Here is a 20426-nt window from a genome sequence, read left to right on the forward strand (position 1 = left end):
TGGAATAATATCTCAAGCTGTTCCATTTTCACACACATTGAAGAAAAACCTTGGCAATACCATTCAAATGGCTGGCAGAGAAGCAATATTGGCTGATGTGATGTAACAGGCAAGCACCTTACAGATGCACATGGACTCAAACAGAGCTTCTTTATTGAAATATCTTGATCTAATATTGTCAAGAAAAAAATGCTGCCATAGATGTGGCATGAACAACAATGGTTTACCAGCTGGGGGGTTTTTACCCCTTTCAGGGTGATGTGGATTTTTCCTGCCATACAGATGTGGGAGCTGTTTTCTACTGACCCTCAAAACTGCTTCAACTCCTAGTCCAGTGTCTGCAACCCGCAAGTAGCTTCTCTGCTACCACCATCCCAGGTATTTGTAACTCATCAGGCAGGATGTCCAGAAACACACCAAGAAACAACCAACACTGTTGTTTCTCAGCCATACTTTGTTAACCAAGTGATCTCTGGTAGAAGTGAGTCCCAGGTCCCCACAACACCTGTGCGCACAGCTGGCACAAGCTACATCAAGGTCAGACCCTGCAAGGAGGGATGTTCAGGGTTTGGCAGCAGCCTAGGCATTGGTTAGAAGCATTTTTGACTTATCAAGAACTTAGGGCTCCAGATACTCCACAGACTTCCTCTGGTGAGCATTTAGCCCGATTTGAAGATAGAAAAAGGGAAGGACCTTCTGGTCTGGCCAGGAGTTGTCCTGAAGTTGGACAGGAATTGCAGTCTTGCTGTCTCAGCAGCCGCTCTAAGTCACCCAAAACCACCTACTGAGAATTTCCGTTTGTATTTTATATATTCTGTGCTATTTACCAGCAGTAGAACAGTATTAGTACTTTTGTGGCAGTGCTACACAACGCACATGTATTTGATTATCAGTCTGTGAGAATTCCTCAGTCCTTTTCCGTGTCAGGGGATATCATTGACATGGCAGCTCGGCTTTGTAGGAAAGAGAATAACTACAAAACCATAAATAGAAAATATTGGTTTTGACTTTTATTGGCCACGTTCAGACAGAGCTGAACGAGTTTCACAGGGGGGTAACACGGCACTGGAGCAGGGCTACCGCTCCACCTGGCGGGCACCCGGCGGCTCCGGGCGCGGCGAGCCCGGCCGGCGCTGCGGCTGCGGACAGCGGCCGGGCCGGGCATCCCCTGGCTCGGGGGAAGCCCCTCAGAGCCCGGGCTGCGCTGCCTGGGAATGAACCACGGGGGATCTCCTTCAGGGCCCCCGCAGGGCCATCAGCCCACAGCCCCGTGCCGAGGCAGCCAGGCCCAGGTGGAGCCCGGCCCCGCGGGGCTGCGGGAGCCGCCGGCCCGGGCGGGCGGGACTACAGGGCCCAGGCTGCCGCGGGCGGGAGGGCGGTGCCGCCGCCGCCGTGCCCGGCTGGGCCCGCCCGCCGCGCCGTCAGCATGGCCGGCTTCGCCGACCTGAACCTGCCGCAGGGAGCGGACAAGAAGTCCCTGCAGAGCCTGCTGGAGGCCGCGGCGCACCGTGAGTCCTGCGAGCGGGGCCGGCCCGGAGCTCGGTGGGGCTGAGCTGGGGAGGGCAGGCCGGCCAGCGGGGCAGCGGGACAGGGCAGGGAGCGGTGGCTCCCCCGGCTCGGGAGGCAGAGCCGCAGCTGCGGGCTGGGGTGGGCACAGACTCCCCGGGATGAGCCCCGCGGGCAGGCCGGCCCTCGCCCCCCGGCCCGCCGCGTTTCCCCCGGCGCGCTCCGCTCCGTGGCTCGGCCCGCAGCTCTCTCTAACCCCGTTCCTGGAGCTGGGTCTGCCCGGGACGGAGCCGCAGGAGAGCTCCTGATCCGCCTTGCAGCTCTGCCTCTGCCTGCTTATCCCACTGTAGCATTGTTTTTCTTTCCCGACGTGCACAAGCTTTTCCGGCTGCAGTTTCGTAGGGCCCGGCTCCTCTCCTGCAGAGCTGCGTTCAGCCACGTGCTGCCTGTGCCGAGTTTGGGGCGGGTGGTTTAAATGCCCCGGCAGGTCTGTCACCTTCCTGCGAGCCCTTTGAGCCGTACCTTCTCCTCCGTTTAGTCGGCATCGCTTGGAATTGCCCGCTTTGCCTTCTCCCACAGCTGTGTCTGCCAGCTCTGCCTTGTCTGCAGTTTGAACAGCCATCCTGAGTACACTTAGCAGTTTTACACAAAGAAAGTCGTAAGCAGGGCCAAGCTAGGCCAGGCCTTTGGGGACACCAAACCCATGTATTTGTGTTCATAAAGCTCTGCCGTTGAGTAAGAGTTGTCAGGCCTGGGCTGTGTTAAAAGCCAAACACGTTTTTGTTTTTTTTTCTATTTTAAGGCACTTTTCAGGTGAACAAGTCTTCTTAAAAAATACTGTGAAACCTAAACATGCACGTGATTATTAACTTTAAGACATTTAATGAGTATTTTACAGTTTTCTCATTGGATTTATTTCCTTTTCGTTTACTGGACAAAATACCCTTACTGTGTGTTTTTCAGTGGGATATTCTGCAGTTGCACTTAATCACGTCATTGACTTTAAAGAAAAGAAACAGGTAATTTTTTCTTGGAGGTATTTGTTCTTACTATGTTTTCTTTAGTAAACCTGCTGCCTTATTGCATGTTTCCAAATAGCGTTAGCTGCAGAATGCACATCTAGACACAAGTACAAATCTCTCTATTTGTAACAAAACTCCCATTTTATATTTCAGTAGAAGTGCCTTCAGATTAATTTTTAATATGGTTCATGTACTGTCCCACAAAAGTAGTTTTCTTAGTGTGGTAAATTTCTTCTTAAGATTGGAACACAGTTTTTGTTTACATGTAAACATAACCCATTACATTTTTAATAACTTTGTTCTGTTCTCTTTCAAGGAAATCACCAAGCCAGTATCCCCTTCAGAGTTGTTTCCATCTTTACCTATTGTTCAAGTATGTATAGTTACATTCTATATATATATATATACTGTTATTCTGAGTTACCCTTTTTTAACTTTGTGTGTTTGTATATGTGATTTCATGTACGAGGTGTTAATCAAAAAAGAAAAATTTGTCCATTATTTCATGGTTAAAACTCCAAGCATTGGAAGAATAGTAAACTCACATCAGGGTAGGCTCTATTCATTATTTTAGAAATTATTAAAGAAATTGCTTTGTTTGAATTTAGAATTTGCTTGTAGTTGAATAATTGCAGTACAATTCTTGAAATTTAAGTTTTGGAAATAACTTTGTGGTTTTGATGGAGCAAAATTTGGATATAAAGAAATACAATAATGTGCTTTGGGTCACTGACATTGATTAATTCAAGCACTGCTTTTCCTTGCAGTTGTGGCCTGCCTGGGCAATCATAGCAGTGGTAAAACATACTCAGTTTTTCTGCATGGTTGTTTTTCTTTTTTTTTTTCTTTCTATTCACACTTTTCCAGGGAAATGCAGTAAGTCGTTCTTTGTAAAGACAGGTATAATATCAAAAAGATAATGTAAATTAAGGAAGTGTAACTAGAGACTTAAGAAAACTAGTATAACAAGACTATAAGCATTACACCATTTTCTTTTTTTAGCAGACTGGGTGGAAATTACCACAAATTTTTGCTGTGGGTTAATAATTTTTTTTATATTATTCTTGTTTCTGTAGGGGACATCTAAAAGAATTAAAGTCTTGACCCGGCTAACACTTGTTGTTTCTGATCCTTCCCACTGTAATCTCTTGGTGAGTATACTCAGCAATTAATTTTGCAACTTTTATTTCTTTTTCTCAATGAATAAATGAAACTTTGGAAATTCTATGGGAACAACATCCTGGAATTTACAGGGCACTCAGCAGTGATTTCTGAGATTGCATCTCTGACAAGCAATGTGATCATGAGGAGATGGAGACTTACAAGACTGTATATGGCGTCTGTTGATCATTTGTCAATATGGAAAAGCAGTTTTGTTCCTTGGTTTCTGAACTTCTGTGCATAAACTAGAAGACCATGAGCAACCCTTGTATCTGGTTATGTTTTGTTACAAGATCAAAGCAAAAAGTGTGTCTTAGTAAATTGATGGGACAAACCTCAAACTGAGAATGAATGACTTCACTGTAGAAACCTGCTGTGTAATTAGATGATTATTGGCTTTGTTTTAGTACTTGACAAGGAAAAAGGATTTTTATTCTCATTGTTTTGGTTGTAATCATTGTGCATGGCTTTGTCATCTCTCAGAATTCAAAATAGTAATTGTTTCCTCCTTTTATAGAGATCAACATCTGCAAACATAAGGTTATATGACATCATAGCAGTATTTCCAAAAACTGAGAAACTGTTCCATGTAAGTACAATCATCTCATCCATAATGCTCATTCAGTAGCCTTCAGTGCTTTGTGCTAATTTAAGTACATGCTTTGTTTTGATTTTATTTCCCATTTTGTAAAGACCTCATGGAATTAATCAAACGTTATAGGCTGCCTGGGCAGTTGATAGGCTGAGGGGTTTGGGAGGATTTGCAGGAGGCTGCAGGACCCTGAGGTGACAGGTCTGAAACATCTACCTCATTTGCCTGATGAAGGGACTTGTATGCCCTGCACTGTGGTTGCCTTTATGTGCCTTGTACTCTAGTGAGGTGAGTAAACATCCTTTTTTCCTCCCCAATATATGTGTACTATCATCATGTAGAAAAGTTCTGTCTTCAGCTTTAACTTCTCAAACTCTTGACAACTTCCCTAAAATGTACTTGTGATCTTCTGTTAGAGCTAATTATTCCTGGTCTCAAAAATGCTAGGGAGGATTTTGAAGTGGAACTAATGTGGTTCACTAATGGCTGTTCACCTCCATTTCCTTCATATTTTATTTAAATTTTTCTCAGATACTAGATAACAGCTGATGTTGATGTTCTGATTGGGTGGAGCACTTTGAAACAAATTATGTTTTTGTCAGAATTTTTCTTACGAAACCCAAAATTGTGATGTCTGACCTGTTGTAAGCTTGTAAACATTAACATTGAGTCTGAATTGGGTGAGTAGGTGGAAATGTCCTATCTCTGTTAGCCTTGGCAGGCAGGAGGAAGGCATGCAGTTTAAAGCAGTGTGAAGGAGGGACAGCCAAAAAAAAGTGAGTTTCTTTGAAGAAATTACTTTTGAAGTGAGCTTCTCAGTTTAAAACTGAGTCTGGTGGTTGTTTTTTTTTAAATAAGTTAAAGCCACTTCCTAGTACTGCTGAGTACCTGTTTTGCCACATTACAATTGTATTATTCTGTTTTGTTTTTCTACGTTATTTCCCCTCCTATTTCAAGACTTGTCCAAGTAAACTACAGAGCAAGAGGCTGTCAAAGAATATGAATATTAAAGAATTTTTCAGCAGAATTCAAGCATTAATTATAAGAGTTACGGCAAAATGAAACTAATTTCTGAATTTATTTCCCTTGAAAGATTTTAAGATTCTTCGGGGCGTGACAGAGGCAAACGGTTTAAAATATTTTTTTCAGGCCACTTTCCACCTCTTTCTTTTGATCTCTGGCAATAGTGTAAAATCTCACTTCTCCAGTGAGCTCAATCAGTTTGTCATGTATTGTATTTGCAGGGTCCCTCATGGCAGGAAGGAATGATGAATCTGACTCCATGTTCTCAGAAGGCTAATTTATTATTTTATGATACTATATTGTATTAAAGAATACTAAACTATACCACACTCAAGAATACAGAAAGGATACTTACAGAAGGCTAGAAAGATAATAATAAAAACTCGTGACTCTCTCCAGAGCCCTGACACAGCTTGACCCTGATTGGCCAGTAAGTCAAAACAATTCACCAGATACCAATGAAACAATCTCCAACCACATTCCAAAGCAGCCAAACACAGGAGAAGCAAATGAGACAATATTGTTTTCCTTTTTCTCTGAGGCTTCTCAGCTTCCCAGGAGAAAAATCCTGGGTGAAGGGATTTTTCAGAAAATATAAATGCCACAATCATATGCTTAAACAAGTACCTGAAACTAGGTGATCAGCGAGGGTGTGCTGTGTTGTTTTTTTTGGGAAAAGGATATTCTCTCACTTAAGGGTTACTTTGTTTATTTTCAGCCATATCATGCCTCCTGCTGCAGTTGCACATCCAGCTGTGGCAGCATTTAAACTGGCATAAACAGCCACTCATTTCTGCAGCTCCCTGTCTGCTTTGCTACTGAGGCTGCTTGCTTGCTCAGCTGCATGGCACTTTGCTTTGAGGATCCTGCTTTTGGCTGAGCAGTAACCAGAGGTTTTGCCAAGTTATTTTCCAGGCAGATCCCCTTTCCCAGAGTGATTCAGCAGCCAGCCACGCAGAGAGTTGTGCCAGCGCAGGGCGGGTGGCTGTACTCTGGCAGCCCAGTGCAGACAGTGCCTGGTTAAGCTGACACTCTGGCAGGTGATGGACAGGGTGTGAGGAAAGAAGCAGGACTGTCAGTGAGATTATCTCCATTGCTTCCATGCTGGCAGCACTTTGAGCTGGGGATGGAACCCAGGCGTGTTTCTTACAAAGTGTACGAGGTGAAAGACTTCATTCATCCTTCACATTCAGGGTAGCTTTGTATGGTTGTCTTTTCTTTAGAGATTTTAGAATGTCTCACTGTGGAGAGCTGATTCATCTTTACAGAGGTATCACACAGGTGAGAGGGACTTTACACAGGGAGTTTCAGCACGTACAGTTTGCCTCTTACAACTCATGGATATTTCATTATGAAGAATAAATCCTTCAAGAGTGGGCCTTGCATGACTAATTTACTTCCTATTGGCTTTTGGTAACTCAGTATTAGCTCAAGAGCATCATCTTTCTCACCAACAATTTGGCACTTATATTTTCTCCACAGAACAAGATTTTATATGTTTTTGTGAAAAAATTACATGACCACTGGAGATGTACTCCTGTTTTAGCATGGGCCAAAACTAGTCTGTGCCCTCTTGTCAAAAGCAGGGAAGCCCTTTTGTGCCTGAGTGTGTCAGTGATATGTACTGAAAGGTGTGCTCAAATTCTTCAAATAATTTATATCCTTAAGGGGATGAGGAAGCCACATTTGCCAATTGTAGACTGGGCTCCTTGTTCAGGTCTCCCAAAAAGATTGGGCCTGCAACAGGAATGCCCACTCCATGCAGGTAATAGGGTCTGTACTTGCTGCTTTTCAAAATCTTTGCTTTCTAAGATTTCTCATTGTTTTAGTAATATTAGTTAGTTCTGTCTGCTGTTTGTAAGCACTTAGCAAATCACTAGTATCTAAAAACCTACATATGTACGGTTGAAGATATAGTGCAAAGTCAGATTTCAATGTTTGTTCCTAAAACGTTTGCCAAAGCTTTCTTCAGAGCATCCAGACAGTGGCAGATGTATTTATCAATGGCTGGCTGGAGTTTTCCCAGCAGATGGGGCTCTTGCCCACAGTGCTGCCAGGCAGCTGCTGGGCTGTGCAACTTGCTGCATGTCATTTTCTGGATTAAGTTGTTGCACTTCAGATCTTTTCAGCAGGCAGGGTAACCTTAGCTTGACTGCATATTTGATTTGTCTGGGAGCCAGAGCTAGGCTGAACATTAGAGTTCTTGGAGAAATCTGCTCTCCAGGACAGTGCAGGAATTCCTCATATGTGAGGAATATGATTTGCAGTTTGTTTTTCCATGGTGGTATTTTCTGAAATGTTCATGTCACTGCAGTCCTGTAGATATCCTGGCTTTTGAGTCACTCCCTCTCCCACTGTGCTTAATTTACAAAACAGTCTAGAGTTTTCCAGTGTTTCTGGAGCTGATTAGGAAGGCTTGACTTCTCATCAAATAGGACAACTTGCATGTGTCTGATGTCTATTCATGCTTCCCTTAATTTTTGCCATGATCTCTTCCTGAATTTTTAATGACCTCACTGACATATTTTCTGGGGCAGGATTTGGAGCTATTTGTTCTGTGCATGTTCCCATAAATCACCTCTGTGTAGTAGTTTGTACCTCATGTAAGAAAAGGAGGGAAGCTGACTGTAGCAGGGCTGAACTTCCTCTTGCCAATCTAATTCTATGCCATAGATTCCACAGGCAGCCCACGTCCTGCCTAATGGAGGATAGAGGTAGGGCATGAAGAAAAAGTTTAGTCTGAATGTTCTGGCAGAGACATATCAGCTTCAAAAACCTTGTGGTTTGCCTGTATGTGTGCTGTGGCTGTCTTGTCTAGAAGAGAGTGCTGTCAACAGCTAAGAAACATTCCTAAAGCTGGGCCTCTGCTCTCATCTCCATCCAAATTCCATGTGAACAAACTGGTAGAAGACCAGTTTGCCAAGCAGCAGTGTGCCTTGTGTTAGAGCAGCCCTTACCCCTGGGGCTCCTCGCAGCCCCCACTGCTTTTGTGCCAGTGGGAGGAGGGATGAATGGTTGGCACCTGGCCCAGGTGTATTTGGAGCAGCTGCTGCCAGGTTTCTGAGTGCAGGGAGTTCCCCTACACAGAAAATTCCTTTTCAGCTTCTTCATCCTGTCTTACCTTCTCTGTTACAGCACTGCTTACAGACATTAGTTAGGTCTTGTGTAATCATCCTTACAGAGCAGGCATATATAATTCCTAATTTGAGTGCATGAGATTAATGTGGACTTGTGGATTAAAGGACTCCCTTTTAGGTTCCCTTAATTTTCCGTGTATCTCAGTGTGAGGAGCCTCTGCCCCTGGTTCATTTCCTCCATCTCTTAATACAACCTGTAAATTGTGGTTGAATTCAAAGCTAAATTCTTAAACTGTAGCCTTCCGTGCTGTCTCCAGACTCTGCCAGAGGTCCTACTGTCTGGAGGAGCTGCACCCAGCCAGGAAAGGGAGGCTCTGAGGATTGGTCTCCAGTATATGGCAGGCACCACCAACAGTTACATTCTGCTTTTTTTCATTCTTTTCTCTATTGCTTCTGGTAAAGTAATTAATCCTGAAAACAAACAGGTGCTGCCCTGGAAGTAAAGTGTGATGGGACAAGGGGCAGTTCCTGAGGGCTCTTCCCTTTCTAAACTGGGGTTGTCCTTTATTATCTGTGAGTTCTTTTGTCAAAAGCCAGAATTGCTTCTGTGTGTCCTCTGTCAGATAAAAACAAAGAAGTAGATATTGCTTTGGGGTTGACCATTATTTTATTGGAAAATTAGTTCTGTAAGAAAGGGAAGACTTGGGTTTTAAGTCTCAAATGCTGCTGTTGTATTGGCATACCTGCAAGGCATAGTACCTCTTAATTTTAAAACTGAACTCACCCTGGAAAGACATTTGTTGCATTAAGAAATGAAGGAGTATATTAGTGCACCTCAAGTTGGTTATGCATTTTTTTTGGCATATCTAATAATCTGTTCCTGTTTCTTTGCTGTAGATTGCTTGCACAACACTAGATGTGGATCTGGTCTGCATAAATGTTACAGAAAAGCTGCCATTCTACTTCAGAAGGCCCCCTGTGAATATGGTAAATTTACATCTAAATTGTATTCTTGCTGTTAGACTGACATTAAATACAAAATTTGAGTTGAATTCCCTACTGCTTTCCACCCACCATTCCTATCCAAGTGGTTCTTTTATTTTCTTGCATAATGTGTAGTTTTGTTTCAAATGTCCTTCACTTCAGGGCCTCCACTGCAGCACTTAATACACAGTGATGTATGTTCTTTCTTTTTCTCCTCCTGTCCCCCACTTAAGAAGGCAGAAGTGGTGTTCCCAAGGAGTGGAAACAGAGCCTTGAGGCCACTGTGCTGCTAAGCAGGGAGATATGGTGTGATTGCTGACAAAGCTGCTTCCCAAACCAGAAATGGTACAGCTGTGTCAAAACAGATAAACAGCCCTTTGATTTAAAAGACAGGAAATGTTAATGGCAGTGTTAATTTAGGAGAAGGATGTTGTGCTGGTTACTTGAAAGACAACTGTATTGAATCCATACTTGGAGAAAAGAATGTCTTAGTAAATGAACCAAATGTAGCATTGCTAAATACATGCTGTGGGACCCAAGGTGGCTATCAGTGTGGATCAAATATAGTTCTGCCTGCTGTTGGAAGTTTGCCAGAAAACTTAATCTAAACATGCTGTTATGGGAACTTGTTTTCTCCTCTGAGTATATGTAAAGGTTCATTCTACATGGGCATTCTTGGCTGATGTAGAACTTAGTTCTCAAAAATTGAAATTTGGAATTGGCTAATAGTCCTACTTCCTTTTTTAATAAAGTTTGACCTAGAATAAAAATTCAAAATGAACTAGAATTAATTCTGAGACAGAATAAAAACAATACATTGGAGTTTATGGTAAACTGAGAATTTCAACATTCTACTTGGAACAAATTTTATATGAAACACTGCATGAAAGTACCCTAGCTGCCTAAAACTACAGCAGCTGTCCCAGGTAAGGAGCTGTGTGGCTCTTAGAGCCCTGTGTTGGGAGACATTTTCCTTGCAAGCTACTTCTCATCTTCCACACTCCTGGCTTCAAGGCAGTCTGTCTGTTGGACTGGTCTGTGCATCCTGGGGCAGTCAGTTTTGGTTGTTACAATGCCAGACAGATTGGCAGGCAGTTCAAGTGGTAGGGATGAGGTTAAAAATTCCCCTTGACTGGAAATTGGTGTATTGCCATCACCTGTTTGGTTTTGATACATCCAGACTTCTCTTGTTTGCAGCTATCAGGCCAGTTCTGTGTAAAACATTTGATGCATATGCAGCTTCTGTTGTGCGTGCATACAGAGGTCATGCATGGGTGGGAGCTGGATTAATTCCAGCTGTATTCAGTTACTGGACTCTCTTACAGTATTGCAGCATATTTTAATAATATTTGTGTAAGAGTAGAGTATCATTTGAGGCAAATACCATTTTAGGAGTGCCATGGAACAAAGAACTCCTGGCCTTACATTGTGTCTAGCACAAGTAAGTTGCTTAACCTTTCTGTGTTTGCCAAAACAAGAATGAGGCTTTTGGTGAGGCACTGTGACAGATAGCAAAGGATGTCAGAGCAGCTGAAAATATAACCAGTATTACTGTTTGAAATCTCTTCTGTGACTCACTGTTGTTTAACATTGTCACAAACACCAGAGTATGCTGTGAGACAGGAGAAGGGTCCTCATTGCTGCTTTTGTGCAAGGAGGAATTCTTCAACTGCAGTACATGGCTGCTGAGGAAAGTGATGGTCTTTCTTACAGCAGGGTGTGGGACTACAGGAGTAGGGTCCTGAAAGTTTCAAGACAGCAGATAACCAGCAATGGTTTTCTGTCTCCTCGACTCTGATTGTGTGTCTATATTAGTGATAGCAAATTACAGCAAATAAGTGGTTGGTATTTGTTTGTTAAACCTCATTTATCAGTCCTCCAAGATTTATGCACATGTATCTGGTGTACAGTGAAGCCTTCCCCCACTCTCAGTTCATGCTCTGCTGTGCTCTTACTCGAACAATTCTGCCTGAATTTTTTTTTGTGTGACACAGTTAAACTGAGCATAAGCTGCATCAATAACAGACAGCAGTTGTTAGATTGTTAGGCTTCTCTCCTTTTGATTTTTGATCACTCTCTTTCATGTGAAGGCAATAGATCGAGGCATTTACTTTGAACTTCTTTACACGCCTGCCATCAAAGACTCTACTATGAGAAGATACACAATTTCAAATGCCATCAGCCTGATGCAGATCTGCAAAGGAAAGGTAAGCTCTCAAAGTGAAAACAAGGTAATTAAATCAGTTCAAATTTTTCTGGAGTTGTACTGAGCCATTTTAAATGAGTTGGATGCTGGGACATCTGAAGCTGTGACTGAATCTTGGCCTACTAACACAAGGACACAATCATTGTAGCTCCAGATACTTCCAGTCTTGCACCACTGCATGCTTTCTTCTTAAGCTGTCAAGCTGTTAGACTCTTTTTCCAGAACAACCCATGTGTTGTTATGGTATGCAATTCCCAAAACAAAGGTGGGAGGGGATGGAGGGAGATTAAAGTGCCAGGCATGTAAGGCTTGCCCTAGAACTGAAATTCATGTATTTCTTTAAAATCCTCCACTTCATATTTGTCATTGACCAAAAGCCCTTTTGACTACCTACTTTGAATATGGGGGCTAAAAAACAATTAGAAAAAAATCAGAAACCTTGTTTTGTTAACAAGTAAATTCTCTGGGTCCAAAATAGACCAAACAGCTAGCTGGCTGTCAGCCACAGCTTTGCTGCAGTCAGATGAACTGCATGCTTCCATGTTACTGAAACCCAAGGAAGAAGTAACTTTGAGATGTCTGTAACCCATTGCTTTCATAACTTACCTCCTCCCAGGCTACCAGGTTAAGCTGTCTGTTATGCTGTGTCCTCTCAGGCCATGTTTTTTAATAGGGGGTCATATCAAATTTAACAGAAATTGTAGCTCTCCCTTCTGTGTTGTCAATGGCCTGTGCCACATGTAGCTAGTCCAGAGAAGCTGGATTTGGAAAATCTGAAGTGGGATGTGGAAGGTAAATTAAAAGTAGATCCATCATTACCTCAGTTCTTATCAAGCATGGCAGCTTTTATAGAACAGCAGGGTGGGTCAAACAGATTCATTTCCTTGGTGCTACAGAGGAGGTAGGTATTTGCACAGCCTCTCCTGAGAAGTCCAACTCTGGCAGTTAATGACATGAAGTACTGACTTGGACATGACTTCTGTACACACCAGGCCACTTTCCTTTGGGATTTCATTTTTGGTATTACTCCTCTTTCCTCTGTGCAGTTCACGATGTGCTTCTGACGTGGTTGTTCAACTGGAGAGCACCAGTTGAGTTGATGTCATAGATAGGGCAAGTGAGATGTTCAGGCACTCAGTCTGTGCATGGTGCCTTTTCATTCTACTTCTCTAAGTCTAGGGTTTCATCTGTGACTGGAAGGTAAATCAGCTGGAGCTGCACATGACAAGTTGTTGTTAGGCAGTGGAAGAGGACTGCTAGCTTGTCTTTGTTCTTTGCCTCCAGACTCAGTAGGCTGTGGACCAGCAGAGATGATTATTAGCCGTTCCTGAGAGCTTGCCTCTGTCAGTGAGGTGGAGGCCCTTGTTTAAATGAAACATGGGATGGCTTGTCCATAGGCTGCTTCTCTTGGCACCTGGCATGCAACACTCATGTTCTATAACAGGTAGTTGTTGAATCTGTAGTAGCTTTTGGATCCTTTTATTCCTTCTCTGTTATAGCAGGGCAGAGAAACCCTCAGAAATTTACTTGTGTTCTCAGAGCTGGCATTGAGCAGTGTATTTAAAACATTAAAATGTGCAGGGAATGAAGGAGAAACTTGCCTGCCTTGCCAGACAGAAGGTGTGTATAGCCACAGTCCCTCACCTCCCGTGTTTTGGTAACTGAGTTGGAGGCTGCCTGGAGCAGTGTAGTGAACAGCTGCTGTCTGTTTTACCTGGGGAGATGGTGTTTTGCCTTTTAGCTTTCCCTTTAGCTCTTGCCTTGGATTCGCCTTTGCCTGCTGCTCCTTTACTTGCCAGCAGTGTTTTTCTTCTCTTGTCTCCCTCCTCCATCTTACCCATCCCCTAGTGAAAGCCTTTGAACCAGGCAGAGCATATCTCCAATGCACAGCAGTGATCCACAATCCTGTGCTGGCTTCAGATGTCTCATACAGCTGCTCTGGGAGCTTCTCTGAGCCTGGGTGACAGGCATTAGTTGCTACAGTTTGGAGCAGGAAAGTTGAATTTTCCCAGCAAACTCTTGCAGTCAGCATCACTTAGGCTCAGAAGCACCTTTGGGATCCATAGTGCAGTCGGTTTAAAGGTGAAATATTCAGAAAAAAACCAATGTCCTGGGCTCCATCAGGATGTGTGCTGTTAAGTCACCTTGATGTATGTATTGCTTCTGCTTCTGGCTTTCCTAATAGTGAGGCAGAGTCACCTGTCCCATCCTCTTCAGCACATGAGGAAACCTTGGGCACACTGTGAACATGCAGCCAGTTTCACGTAGGTCTTTCAGCTGTTGAGTTCTAGTTGCACACAGGGCATTTTCTTCCAGTGCCTGCCCAGCTCTTTGTGCTGGGGAGGTGGCAGGGGAAGCAGAGCAGTGTGGGGAAAGGATCTAAAGCCTCACCCTGAAACCAGAGATGGGTGATGTGTTGGTGGTGCTGACGTCAGAGAGGAAAGTCTGTCTCTGCCTCAGCACAATTCTAATTCTCACCCACTCAAGCAGGAATTCCCAAAGCCTTTTTTATTCAGTATAATAAAAGCTGAAAGGAGATTTTGCTGCTGCAGAGTTACCACCTGAGCTAAACAGGCTCCTCCTAGGTAAGCATCCTTGGAGCTTAGCATCAGAAGAGCTCTGGCAGCTGAGCTGTGGGATCTGCCAACCCCAGTGTAGTCACATACCTGTTCTGCAGAAACCTTTTGGGAGAGAAGGGAGAAGGATTTCTCTGCCTGGTGATTTTCATAGGGGTGCCAGTGTTGAGGGAAATGAGTATGTGGAACAAAGTGGCTGCCACTACCTAAGTGTAGATACTTTTACTGAACCAGTGGGGTGTGGTCAAGGCTGACATGAATGCTTACCATTGAGTAGTACTGCAACAGCGTAGGCTGAAAATCTGGGAGCACCAAACTGTCTCAAAGCACTGTCTGTAAGCTGCTTCTGGGGGATCCTGCACTCCTAAATCCATTTCTGTTACAGCTCAGGGTGAGTTGTTGTTTATGTGGGTCCTTTTTCAGCTGGTGTAAATAAAGAGAACAGTTCTTAACACAGTGCCTGCTGCTCTGCGTTTTTTCTTTATCTTTAAGGGCACTTTGAAGTCCACTGTGAGAGATACAGGCTGATAGGTGATTGCTTAATGCCATCACTCTGGACTCTTACACTGCTTAGCCATCCCTCTGAAATGAGATGTACTTACTAATCTCCTGTCTGGCTGTGAGAGGTTTGTAATTCCAAGGGAGGGGTTGTGCCTGTGCCCCTGTCCGTGTAGGAGACAGGGCAATAACTAAGTTTATCATGTCCCTAAATTAAGATTCCCACCCTGACAGAGTTCATCTGAGGCCATCAGATACTCTGATGTTTAAGTGGGCTCTGAGCCTGAACTTAGCTAATGCTCAAAAAGTTTTTGCATCTTGCTGATTTTTTTTTTCATTTCTTGGTGCTGACAGATGAATGTTTATACTCTTTTGTTTTCCAGAACATAGTTATATCTAGTGCAGCTGAAAGGGTAAGTCCCAGATTGTTTTTTTAAGTCAGAAAAATTTAAATATTTATCTGGCTGAAAATACAGCTTTAATTACACATTAAGCATATAAAAATTGTAAGTTTAAATATGATTGCTGTTTCCAAAGAATTGTATTGTGGATTTTGGGACCTTTTTTTTGGTTGGTTATTTTGTTTTGTTGGTTTTTGGGGGATTTTTTTTTTTGCTGCTGCTGTGGTATTTTCCATGACAGTTTTCTCCCAGATGGACACTCTGTTTGCCAAAATAGTGGTATTTTCTTGATTTACTATTATCTTCAGTAGCTTGCTATTATATGGTATTTAATCTTGCCTATCTGGTAGCCTTGCCTTGCCTGCTCACACTGTCAGCCTGACAGCAAAGGCATTCACATATCCAAACTTCTTTTTGTTTTGTTTTAGCCTCTAGAGCTCCGAGGTCCTTATGATGTGGCTAATCTGTATCCTTTCCCAAAGTCAAAGGCAGCAGTTAGTGGTAACATTGGAAAGTTTAAAGTGGTTTTGAAATTCTTTTCATCCTTTACAGTCCTTGAACTTTATACAGTGGTACTTGGTGACCCATTCAATGAATCAGGGCTCTGAGTGTGTGTGGAAGGAGCAACAGATCTTGGTCATGGGGTCAGATGAGAAGTCACTGTAACTAATAGTGTTTGTGTTCAGCTACAGAAATGTTTTGTTGTGATGTGCATTAATATTGTGTAGGTGTAAAGAGAGAAATTAATAAAATCCATAAAAATCTAAGGACACTGTGAACAAAATGAGAAATTATTACTTAGTATCTCCAAAGTGTCACATTTTTGGTAGCAGAAGCTATAAAATTGTTTTTATGTAAAATTAGAAGTTCCTATCTGAGCAGTAACTACTTCTGTTCTGGATTTTCCAGTCCTTAGTAATAATACATAATACATGTAATATTAAATAACATTATTATGTTCTAGAAACAAAGGAAGGTTTCTTTTCTTCCTTTCTTTTAGGAGTTCAGATGCATTTTTATTACTCTCCCCACCCCTGAAGCACATATTTGGCCTGTCCCTGGAAGGGAAGGAGCATGCTCTGAGTCATGAGAATCATGTGGGAGGCTGTGTGGCCTGGAAGGATTTTATGCTCAACGTTTTTTCTTCCTTCTTAAAATGAGCAGTCAGATTCAAGCCAAATTAACATAGCTAAGGTGGTGTCATCCCTGCTAAAGGTGGCTGGAAACTTCAGCATAATGCTTTGTGCCCTGTCCCCAAAATTGAAATTTTCTGAGGGGTAATTTTTTTTCTTCATTATGCATGTCTAAAATGTTTCTACGTTGACAGACTTTCATTTTCAAAAGTAAAGCTTCTTGTCTGGAAAGAAGCAACATTGCCAGGAGCTTTCCAGGAGGGCTGCTGTGGAACTGCAGCCAGGAGAATTGGGTGCCTCATTTCTCTGCTTCTGGGTAACCTTATGCAAAATGTCACTTTGAGTTAGAGCTTCGCTAATTCGCAGTTATTTGTAGAGTAAGCAAGCTTGTCGTGCAGAAAGCCTTCCCTGTTGTGTGTGTTGCTTCCTGTGTGTTTTGATCCTGAGCAGCAGTGACAGAGGTTTGCTGTTTGGCCTGTCAGAAGGTGAAGCAAAGGCAGCTGTGTCCACCAACTGCAGAGCGACCATGCTGCATGGAGGTGAGCACTTGTAAGCTCCTCTAAGTAACGTGTGCATTTGTTAAACTGAGTTCTTGTTGATGCATATTCTCCAAAAGGTCTGAGACCTTACAGAGCAAGTCAGATCAGGGTTTTACTTCTTTGTCCAATACATGAAGAGGAGCTCTTGTGGCAAGGTTGTTTATTTTCCCTTGTTGCCATGTTGGCAAATCAGTGGCTGAACTGATGGTGCTGTCTGTGCTGGAGGACTCATACAACCACATTAAAGAGTCATAAATGGTTTAACCAAAATAGGAACCTGCTGCTGTGCTTCATAGTGAAACTATCGCATTTCAGAAAGGTTTGAATGCTCATCCTGGTGACACTGACAAAAACTCAGTGACTGATGTCAAAAAATGGGTATGCATGTGTTTTGCATTTGCCTGTTTGCAGCACGCGTGCAGAAGCAATCTTAGTCATGTCCCTTTCTGATGTTTTAATATGTGGATTATTTCTGACTCACTCTTCAGTGTGGATAATTTCAGACTCATGGCAAAATCAACAGGTTCTCCTCCAGCCTGCTGCTCATCTACCTAGAAATACAGAGTTTATCAAATTTATATGGGATTTCTCAAGCCTGTCATCTATCTTAACTGTGAAATTAAATAGCAAGTGCCATTTCCCTTGTCCCAGAGAGGATACTAGCGTGGAATAAGTCAATATATTTTGTCAAGGTTCTTGCAGAGCCTCTCTGCTAATGAAGTATTTGTAGGGAATCTCTTCTAACTCAAATTTTGCCAAGAAGCTTCCCACCAGTAATTACAAAATTAGATTTGGCTCAGTAGGTTATTTGACCAGTATTTCATGATGAGAGTTTGGAAAATAAAATTCTTGAATACCATAAAATACTTCCTTGGTATGTAGGGGATCATCTGCCAATACAATTGTGCCCACATAGTCTAAGAATCCTGGGGTATGTGAATACATTTTTAGTGTTTTTTTAACAACAGGATGTTTGACTCAGAAATGCTTTTGACGGTGGTTCAAGAATGTGTTCTTCTGTGATTATTGAACTGACAGCCTGGTTTCCTATGGTTTTGTGTCTCTGCAGCTCCTCAGCCCCTGCAGACCTTGGTTTTCCTTGGTTTGCTATAATTCTACACCCACTGCTGTATTTCCCCTGATAGTTTCTCCACTCTGTAATGCAGTGAATCCCGAGCCCCTGCCCTTGCAGGAGCCCTGCTTGTATGTGCTGACTAGCTGGTTGCTCAGCATGTCCAGCTGTGGTTTGGGGCATGGACACCTGAACTGAGTATGCCTTAAAGACTTTATTTCAGTCTTTGAAGTACTGGTGCTGCAGCTTCTGCTTGTGTATTCCAGAAACTCGAAAGAGTGCCTGTGGCGTCGTGTACACGGTGAAGAAGCCTCGCAAGGTGGAGGAAGAAGAAACAGTGCCAGCCTGCAAAAAAGCTAAGACTCAACCTTGAGGACTGAACAAGTTGTCAACAGAAGCCTCCATCTCTTCTTTACCCAGGGTTGAGTCTTCCTCCAACCTCCTGCCAACCTTATTTTTCGCTTACTACCTTGCTTAGCCTGCAGAAGAATTATTCTTCCAGTATTCAAGTGAGGAAAACTGTGTGAATGAGACTGTGAATAGTATTCACCACATCTGAAAGGTCATGCTGGGATTCTGGCCAAGGGCAGGAGACTGACTCTTCACCCTCTCTTAGGTGTCCTGGAGTTAATGCAAACTCAACAGAACATTTCTAATGTGGAAATTTTCACTTGTACACATGCATTCCTTTTTTATTAAAAACATGTCTAAGAACACATGCCTTCATAGTCTAGCTCTTCTGGTTTTCCAAGTTTTAAAGACATCTCTGTACAACTGCAAGCCAGTTGTACTGGGGCTGCAGTAGGTGAAGTTTACTTTCAAGTGGCCTGTGAAGAAGAATAATGATACAGTTTTTTTAAAAATTGCTTCCTATTCAACTTTTCGATCAGTGGGTATAATGAAGATCCCAGGATTTGTCAGTTCCTAGAAGATATCTTGGATTTGGGTTATGGTAGGAGTAACTGACCTGACTTGCCAGATGCATGTCCCAAAGGCCATCTGTGTCCTCAGAACTTAGAATCAAACAGTACCATCAGATGTTTGCCAGAGGTGGGAAGGAAGAGTCTGAGGTTACACAGAGTGAGTGCTCAGCAGGGGATGTTGTAGTGTAGGAGCTGTCTCGCCTAGGCCTGAACAGCCACCACCTCACATCATCTTTTCTGCACCGTTTCCTTCTTTACTTCCTGCTCTGGAATTGTTACCTATGCATGTGGTCATTTTGCTGCCTCTTGCATTTCTGTTTTCCTTCCTTTTAATGTCTCAGTAAACCTGATCTGGCTGCCAAAAAACCAATCAAACAGATATAACCAGCAGAGCATTTTCAGAGCTCTTCCAAATGTTGACTGAAGGTTATTCTTTTCATTAAATGAATATAAAAATCACATACACTAATGTACTGAGATACTGTTGAGCCATTTTTACTGTGATTGTTCTCTACTGGTACCTAACAGCAAGTTGAAAAGTGGAAATTGTAATATGTAAAACATGCTGCAGAAATCTGACAGTGGGTCATTTCTGAGCTCTTGGTAACTGGACTGAGCAGAATACATAGATTTAACAGTTCTATATAATGCTGGTCTAAGTCACAACAGCTTTTTCTTCATTCAACAAATATGAAATATGTTTCCTGTATGTTATTATTTGTTGACTTTGTGACTTGAGTCCATTTTATTATAGGTACTGGGAAATTTTTAGATATGTGTATGTGTGTGTATATATATATATATGTATAAAGTAGTTTGTCATTTATGGACTTACCTCTAAAATGGTGCTCCAACCAGAGAAGAAGCAAAATGCATTTGGCGCAGTTTTCTGAATGACACATTAATCCTGCCTTGGCCAGGGAATAACCTACCTTGGGCTTGATACAAGTTCTTTGGTAAGTAACACATGAAAGGAGGCTTTGAATGCTTGAGATCCTTCTTGCTAGTTGTTTGACTTTTAAAATTTAACTCTTCATCATTGCCCTTTATTAGATACAGTGCTTAAGGAGCTGATTGAAAATTTCTTCCCCCCCAGTTTCCTGAAGCACATTGCTGTGGGCACTTGGGTGCCTGAATGATTGAACTGCTGCTGATTAGTGATGAACAGACTGAGTTAGCCAGCACTGATGTCATTTCTGTTTCCTGCCAGGCTTGCTGCCAGTGTCCAGGTAATTGGGCAGAAACAAGCAGGGAAGTTGTGGCTTGCAGCAAACGGCAGCAAGTGGAGGTGAGCTGTAGTTCCTGTGGAGAAAGATGTGTGCACAAATCAGGCCTGTGGCTGGCAAGGTGGCACTCGTGAGTTAGTCCCTTGTGTGAGAAAAGTCTCATCTGCCTGAAGCTGTTGGCCTCACTGTAGGAGAACTGCTTGCAGACACAAGAGGTGATTCTTCTGCTTGCTCCTCTGGGTTTTGTGCAAATTCACTCCAAAACTGGCATTCCAGGAAAAGCTGCCTACTTCTGACTCCACCTCAGGATTAGTGCCCAGGACATTGCTTTGGCCAGACACTAAAGCCAGCTGGCATGGGTTGGTGAAGGTGTGTGAAGAGCCTCTGGCATATTTGTCTGTCAGGCTACCCAATAGATAATCAGGAATTTAACTGCAGGCAGCAGCTAAATACCCCCCCAGCTCTCCCACCTGTAGTGCTGTGTCCA

At 42.9% G+C, this 20426-nt stretch overlaps 1 protein-coding gene across 1 annotated transcript; it reads left to right on the plus strand.

The window, feature by feature from the left end:
• Nucleotides 1–1350: 1350 nt before the first annotated feature.
• Nucleotides 1351–18508, plus strand: RPP30 (ribonuclease P/MRP subunit p30). The gene is made up of 11 exons (XM_064430839.1): nt 1351–1508; nt 2470–2525; nt 2845–2901; nt 3605–3679; nt 4207–4278; nt 9279–9368; nt 11456–11572; nt 15029–15058; nt 15475–15512; nt 16639–16718; nt 18057–18508. Exons 1-11 carry the CDS (start codon nt 1427–1429, stop codon nt 18161–18163), a joined length of 804 nt encoding a protein of 267 aa, XP_064286909.1. The 5' UTR covers nt 1351–1426; the 3' UTR covers nt 18164–18508.
• The last annotated feature ends 1918 nt before the right edge of the window (nt 18509–20426 follow it).

The sequence above is a fragment of the Passer domesticus genome, chromosome 8, assembly GCF_036417665.1.
Source record: "Passer domesticus isolate bPasDom1 chromosome 8, bPasDom1.hap1, whole genome shotgun sequence".
NCBI classification, from domain to species: domain Eukaryota; kingdom Metazoa; phylum Chordata; class Aves; order Passeriformes; family Passeridae; genus Passer; species Passer domesticus.

Bases quoted from the DNA above. Each gene is read 5' to 3' on its own strand.
- RPP30 (XM_064430839.1), top strand. From the start codon at position 1,427: ATGGCCGGCTTCGCCGACCTGAACCTGCCGCAGGGAGCGGACAAGAAG. The intron at 15,059-15,474 runs GTAAGTCCCAGA...GTTTTGTTTTAG, and splicing joins TATCTAGTGCAGCTGAAAGG to CCTCTAGAGCTCCGAGGTCC. The intron at 15,513-16,638 runs GTATCCTTTCCC...CAGCAGTGACAG, and splicing joins CCTTATGATGTGGCTAATCT to AGGTTTGCTGTTTGGCCTGT.